The sequence below is a fragment of the Scophthalmus maximus genome, chromosome 5 (assembly GCF_022379125.1).
Source record: "Scophthalmus maximus strain ysfricsl-2021 chromosome 5, ASM2237912v1, whole genome shotgun sequence".
In the NCBI taxonomy this organism is placed as follows: domain Eukaryota; kingdom Metazoa; phylum Chordata; class Actinopteri; order Pleuronectiformes; family Scophthalmidae; genus Scophthalmus; species Scophthalmus maximus.
The window spans coordinates 19,931,172-19,938,463 of NC_061519.1; the positions used below are offsets into that span (position 1 = coordinate 19,931,172).

The 7,292-nt window shown below is 42.9% G+C and overlaps 1 protein-coding gene across 1 annotated transcript; it reads left to right on the forward strand.

Moving 5' to 3' along the window:
* Nucleotides 1-383: 383 nt before the first annotated feature.
* On the forward strand, nt 384-3,682 carry myl13 (myosin, light chain 13). Its single transcript, XM_035635557.2, has 5 exons — nt 384-605; nt 2,224-2,251; nt 2,599-2,748; nt 2,963-3,136; nt 3,243-3,682. The coding sequence occupies exons 1-5, from the start codon at nt 498-500 to the stop codon at nt 3,347-3,349; spliced, it is 567 nt and encodes a 188-aa protein (XP_035491450.1). The 5' UTR covers nt 384-497; the 3' UTR covers nt 3,350-3,682.
* The last annotated feature ends 3,610 nt before the right edge of the window (nt 3,683-7,292 follow it).

Here is a 7,292-nt window from a genome sequence, read left to right on the forward strand (position 1 = left end):
AAACAACTTAACCCCCCCCCACCCCCCCTTTTGTCCTTAATTATCCCCTTCTCACTAATAGCTGCTACAATCCACTGAACAAGGTCAACGGTGAGATAAGGGGGGGGGGGGCAACAGAGGGTCACACTTGTATGGATGGAAATAGACTAATTAACAGAAGGTTCTAAGCCCGTCATCTCAGCTGATGTGGTTTTCCGTATCCTGATGATGTACACACACACACACACACACACACACACACACACACACACACAGACACACACAACAACAACAACCTTTGTCTTAAATAGAAGCACAAAGGCATATCCTTTTATAGTCCTCCTATTGTTGGTCGTCTGGTTGGGCTTGGACGAGGGGGGGGAGGGATGTGAAGATGACCCCTGTGGACAGTGGATAAAGGGACCTCGCCTCTAATGGGCCACCTCCAGCTGCAGTGAGCTGGATCCCTCCGCTCGGTCAGTCAGCGCTCCCCCTCCGTCTCCCAAGAGCGTCTTGCCATGGCCCCTAAGAAGAAGGAAGAGCCTAAACCTGCAGCACCAGTGGCCCCAAAACCACCAGAGCCTGAGCGCCCCAAGACCCCGGAATTTGACCCCACATCAGTGACGGTAAAAAAACATAAACAGAAATATGACGCGATAATAGGAGCGTGTTTTAATCTTTAAAATGACAGATGATGACTCAGACTGGAAATTTAGAATCTATGGAGTTGTTTACTAAAATGTGTAAAATAGTAGAATTGATATTGATATTACATAAATAGATTAATGAGGCTAATAAGGATGAAGTTTGATTGAATTTCTTCAATGGTTTCTGGCAAGTCAGTGTTTAAAGAGCATCAGGGACCCCATGTGACCTAAACTTGGCAGTGCAAGCAAAACAGCACTGTGCATCCATTTCAGTGGGTTATAGTCCTTCTGGCAATCTGTACAATATTAATAGCCAATTTACAGATTCACAGAATATCTGTAAATTAGTTCAAACAAGTTCAAATAAATTATAATATACTGTACAGTTGGCACTGTGATAGGCTGGCGACCTGTCCAGGGTGTACCCCGCCTCTCGCCGCATATGTTAGCTGGGATTGGCTCCCGCGCCCCCCCCGCGACCCTTAAATGGATAAAGCGGTAGATGATGAATGAATGAATGAATGAATGATACTGTACAGTCAGGGAAGTGGCGACTTGAGCTAGTGAGGCAAACTAGCTGATACCACACACGTATGGAAAGATCTTCTGCTGACTTGGCCCCTTCTCAACGGTTGGGACGAGACGCCATCTTACAATGGAGAGCGGTTAAAGCCACAAAATATGATTTTCATTATGTCGGGGAGTAGCGGACCACCCGCGCTATTCCTCTGAGGGCAAAAAGGGTGGAAAAACCGAGAGGAAGGAAAATATAGATAATTACCTCCATCGCCATCCATCTTTAAGCATGCTTAGATAAGTGTTTAGACAATATTTTTACAAAGCCTCATGGAGGGAATGGGTTTTTGTAGATATCCAGACACCAGACAAAACAGTGAGGGCACCATCTGATGGGTGTCCAAAAAATACATGGACTATTAATAGTCAACACGTGTCACGGGTGTTCGGAATAATTATTAGGTTTTAGACTTAGAATAACACATTAAATGGGAGTCGACTGCAGGTTGTAAAACTAAACTGTCACACCGACACGGTAGCAAGTTAAACTAAAAACCGTCACTTTCTCTGCTTTAAAGGCACTAACAGTCCGTGTTGTAGTGAACTGACCCCAAAGGAATTGCAGCATGCGTTTTAAGTGAATGCAATTTCAGCGATTCAAAATCTAAATCTAACGGGAGTGTGTGGTTTATCAGCTTTGCTATTTCTCTACAGTCAACAGGCGCATTTGCAAACATCCAACGTACATTCGCTTCAGCTTGTGAATCACTGACCTTGCCGGTGTTTATAATACCTAAGATTCTCTGACTCATATCACATCCAAAAATAAGCTCGAATGGATCTGACGGTGGCAGCGAGACCGGGGCATAAGGCCCAAGGTCATCCGATGAATAACGTCCTATGATGGGAACAGATGCAGACTGTCACTCAATCAGCTACAGTGATGAAGGTAGAGGCAAGGTCATGGGCAGTTTGGATTTTTATTTTTATTTATTTTTAATTGATGTCCTCTTGCCTCGTGTACGGTGGGCCCGAATGAGCAGCAGCATCTAATCACGCCGTTTGTTTTGTTCCTTTTCAGCTGGAGTTCACCCCTGAGCAAATCGAGGGTAAGGTTGAGGTCGTCGCTGCCATTGTCACTTGTGTTGCGTGGACTGCGTTGTGTGATATTTATAGAACTGGTTTGTGCGATTGCCCTCTCCATTAGTGTGTGAGAAATGTTCGACAACAGCTGATGATGCAGTGCTCCGGGGGTATCCTCTTATTTCCGAGTAAACACTATTCACTTCCTTTGAAAGGAGACACATGTCAGTCAACGTCGAGTCATTCTGGCTCTGTCTTTAGTAAAAGACCCCTATTATCCGACGCACGACATTTATAAATCGTTTTTTTCTTAGTTCACAATGAACTGAACAGAATCGAAATGGGAACGACCGGCTTTTATTTTTGCTCGCAGATTTCAAAGATTCCTTCCAGCTGTTCGACAGGACTCCGGCCAATGAGATGAAAATCACTTATGGACAGTGTGGCGACCTGATCAGGGCTCTGGGCCAGAATCCCACGAATGCAGAGATCATGCACGTCCTCGGAAAACCCAAGCCCGAAGGTTTGCAGTGTGATCACAGATCAGTAAAACCGAGAGATTTCCCCCTGTCTGTGCTGGGTGTTAGATTGGTGTCTGCGCCGAATCTGGTTCAAAGGAAAACAGACAGGGCTTTAAAAAAAGAAATTGGGTGGGGGTCTATGGGTGGAGGCTTTACAGCTTTTTCTGTTTTTTAACTTCGGTAAATTAAGCACTTTTCATATTTTCCTTTCCACAGACATGCAGACCAAGATGCTTGACTTTGACCAGTTCCTTCCTATTCACCAGCACATTTGCAAGGCCAAGGACCGCGGAACATTTGAGGACTTTGTGGAGGGTCTGAGGGTGTTTGACAAGGAGGGGAACGGCACCGTCATGGGAGCTGAGCTCCGGCATGTGCTGGCAACACTGGGTGAGTCGAGCGGTCTCGCCGCAAACAGATTTGGTGTTTAAGAGCCGTTATAAGAATACACACTGAGCTGACAGGTTCTCCTGGTTGCTTTCTTTGTGGACCGCAGGTGAGAAGATGAGCGAGAACGAGGTGGAGCAGCTGATGCAAAACCAAGAGGATCCCAACGGGTGCATTAACTATGACGCTTTTGTAAAATACATTATGGCGTCTTAAAAAAGTGAACATGTCTTTTTTTCAAGCGTATCGTCACGGTGGTGCTGTCTCACTCTGCCTCATGAAATCAATATGAGTGAGAAATTAATTAATGTCTCGTTCGCTAATTAAAACCAAGACCCTGAATTATTGACCGCAGAAGATTTTCATGTTTCTGTGAATCCCGTTGTGTATATTTCTCATTTCCACGCTCCTCGAATTGATCTATAACTCATCAATATTGTACCTTCTTTTTCTTAGACTGCTTGTATAGATGGGGTGCAAACATTGCAAAATGACCCTGTTCCCACTGAAGATTATGCAAAATAAATAAACTAATTAAAAAAAAACCTATAATGCTCCTCACCAACGGTTTGTAGTCTGTATGCTCCATAGGAAAGTTTTTGCATCAGGGAGAGTTATCTACAATTTATGTCGTTACAATCTGAAAATCCCCTTCCATTTGGAGATCTTTGAACTCAGACATGAGATTGATTGCAGTTCAAACGCTGTTTATCACAGCGCTGGATCGATGTCGCCTCTGCACGCTGCGAGGAGAATCGACCACGAGCAGAGCAACATAGGAGTTTGTATAACACACCATGGACTAACTAAGAAATTTAGATAACGCATGAGATTTAATTTGTTTCCTAGAAGGAATTAAGTTCTCCCAGGCCTATGACATGTGTCCAGTGACCCTGACCTCTACACTTAAATCTCGCAAAGGCATGTTTTCAACAATAAAATAAGCCCAAACTTAGATCATGTAATACAGGGTCAATGTGAAATCTTAATAGGACAGGATCCCCCAGGGGGAGCTGGAATACCTTGCCTGGGAGAGGAATGTCTGAGCTGCATTGCTGGCAGGCCTTGGATGGATTTGTCCGAACAGATAGGAATCACAAATTGAATATTATTATAGATTGTGCATCATTATTTTAACCTATCATAAAAACAAATAGTTATAAAGTAAAGCATCTTCCAAACCAATCAATTACATTACATCAGTTGACCAAAAATTAAAAAAAACGATTACTGGCTGTATATAAATAAAGGAAAACAATTCATTACATTTAAATGAATAACGTTGGTTAATAACATATTACCTGTAGATGTATGTGGAAATTCTCATTGCCTCATGAAATATTACCTAGAGCACACATATTTTTTTGACTTCCACCACATCAGTTCAGGTTTGTGTTTGTTTTGTCAAACTATCAAACAATACAACTACACTGACATATTGTTTCTCTCAGGATAATGGCATAAAAAAATGCTTAATATGTGACATTATCAAAAAAAAACAAATCACGTGTAAAACATGAAATTTAATATACAGATCCAATCGGTGGCTATCATCCTCTGACAGAACTGCGAAGAACAGTTGTTTTCTCTCATTGGCCAGCAGAGAGAGCTGTCCCTCAAGAAATGTTGCCACGCCATGACTAGCGCTGAACAGATCAAGAAGGAAAAACACATGAGCTGTGGTTTTTGATTCGTCCCGCACAGATCCAAAGCTCCACCGGTGTTTTCAACATAGAAGTGAGGGAACCTTGAGAATCCACATGCCGTAGCCCGAAGTCACTCCAATTCAAATATCAGTTAGATCCAACCAGTGGGACAGCTACTGCTCACTTTGCTGATTAATCTGAATCTTCCAATATTTGAAATGAAAACTCAAATCAACAACGTTAACGTTAACAAAGACTCTCTCTTTGAAAACCCCTCTATTCCTCTCCCTTTGTGTTTTCAAACTCATATTTTAAGTTGGCGGTGGGGAAAAACACAACTGTCTCTCTGAATGGAATCTGATGGATTTGGTACTTTTTATGCTTATGACTGAACTGCGGTTCGATAACTGCCACATTTGCTGTTATCCCAGCTGACATTGCGTGACCCTGGCCAGCCAACACATAGAGACGCACATTGACGCACATCTCCGGTCAATTTAGAGTCTCCGGCCAACCGAACTCCAATCTGCCTGCTTCTGGACTTCAGGAGGAGGCCAGAGAAAAGGCCCTGGGTGGTTTGAAGGGCGGGGACTGGAACCAAGAGCCTTTTTCGTTGTGGGGCAACAGCGTTAACCGCTATTCATGCAGCCCAGGAGAACAAACAAAGTCACATACAAGAAAGAAAACTGAGTCAAACTCTCTAAAAGTGTGTTTCCAGGAGACAGAGGGACACTGAACCGGACCAACTCACTTCCTCGGGCGGGTCATTCCAGAGCCTTGCAGCACTGATGGTAAAGTCTCTGTCACCCTTTGGTTCTTCTGTCTAGACTCTAGACAATAAGTAATTAATAAGATCTTAAAAGCCAGTGAGCCAGTGTGCAGAGTGTAAAGAGACTAAAGCAGAAGTGATGTGATCATACGTTGTGTGTCTTTGGAAACAGGTTGGAACAGGGTTTACTTTTTTTCTTTTTTTTTTATAGCTGCACAGCATGAGGGGGCTTGTAGTTAGGGGCTTGTTAGGGGATCATTTGGAAACAAATTGTCCCTTGCGATTTTAATTCTAACACTACTACGACCTTCACTTTCACCACAAATAGACTTTTTTAGGAACGTTTCTCTCTCGCTGGCTCTGCTGCCGGCCTCCGTCGCACCACGTCATCTTCCTCAGTCAGCTCTCCACTTGCAGCCTGAGCGCCGGGCCGTATATATTTGGCCATTATTTGTGCAGAGCCCATTTCCCACTGGACGTCCAGGGCAGCGGCAGCTTATGGTTGCTTGGATATTTTTTGGAGTCAACTGCAGAGCCTCAGTAATTCAGCAAACTTACTGTATCATAATGAAATCATTTCCTTAATATGATTCCAGGTAAAGAGCAAACGCCGTTCTTGTTAGAGTGCACTTTAATCTTACCCAGCAGCAGCTCCCAAATTCATTCTTATTATTCTATCTTGGGTTTTTTTTTCTCTCATTTTCAGTTCTTTGCTTTGGCCTGATTGATTTGATTAATTAGACAGATAATGTATTCAGCATTCACTTGGCATATTTATTGGACAAAGGATTCAGCGAAGTAATATAATTCGGTTAGCTCCTCTGACTCCAAGCTTGAGTGCGACAGACATAAAATGAGCCCAAATGCAGTCCATCGTACTTTTATTGAGAGCAAAGGTTCAATAAGGCCTCTCACTAGTAAATAATTTGTTAGCTACAGATTTGATGTAACAAATGGAAAAGTGTTTTTCATGTTGAACCAATGTGATCTTTGTCTATATACAATAGTAATACGAACATAATTAGGATATGATTAGTATACTCAACATGCTGCTTGTGTTTCCTATCTATTTATCAATCCTTAAAAGTAGAGATGTTCTGACTTTCAGTCTTTGGGTCAAGCCTGGAAAACTTCCCATTGTGCAACCATTAGTCTTTTTTTTATCATACTTTCCTTTCGGTGTGTGGTCAGAATTTTCTGTGGTGGGGACGGAGGAAAGTGCAGGGACTTATACCCGAAGCTCTCAATCTTTTTCTTAAATGATGCTTTTAAATTGCTTTATTAGACGTGTCAGACTTCACAAACTTTACCCAGGAGCCACGGAAAACATCACCACTCAGCTGTTTTCACATGCTGAGTAGTAATCCCGGCGACAAGTAAACTGATTATTATGGTTATAATCAACAGGGTGCTCTTAAAGGATGCCTTTCCATACTGTGGACGAGAACATTCTTTCTGAAAATCGAAAACTCCTTCAGTGATTGATCGACCTTGACATAGCTGTGGGTTTTTTTCTTTTTTCCTAAGTTGTGTTACGGGATACCCCTCACCATTATTTAGCGTGTCATAAATAATGAAGCATTGTTAAAACGGTAGCGGCAGCCTCAGGCCGTCATGCCAGTTATGTATTTTTAGCCGAGGTTCATGCTGGTGAAATGCAGTTCAATATGGACAAAAGGGAACTCGGGGCAAACAATCCACAATAAAGTGCAGATGTGCTGCCCGCCTCTGGCATTGGCGCACT

Excerpts from the sequence above, each read along its gene's own strand:
- myl13 (XM_035635557.2), top strand. The coding sequence starts at position 498 with ATGGCCCCTAAGAAGAAGGAAGAGCCTAAACCTGCAGCACCAGTGGCC. Across the intron at positions 2,252-2,598 it reads CACCCCTGAGCAAATCGAGG|ATTTCAAAGATTCCTTCCAG; the intron begins GTAAGGTTGAGG and ends TTTTGCTCGCAG. Across the intron at positions 3,137-3,242 it reads GCATGTGCTGGCAACACTGG|GTGAGAAGATGAGCGAGAAC; the intron begins GTGAGTCGAGCG and ends TGTGGACCGCAG.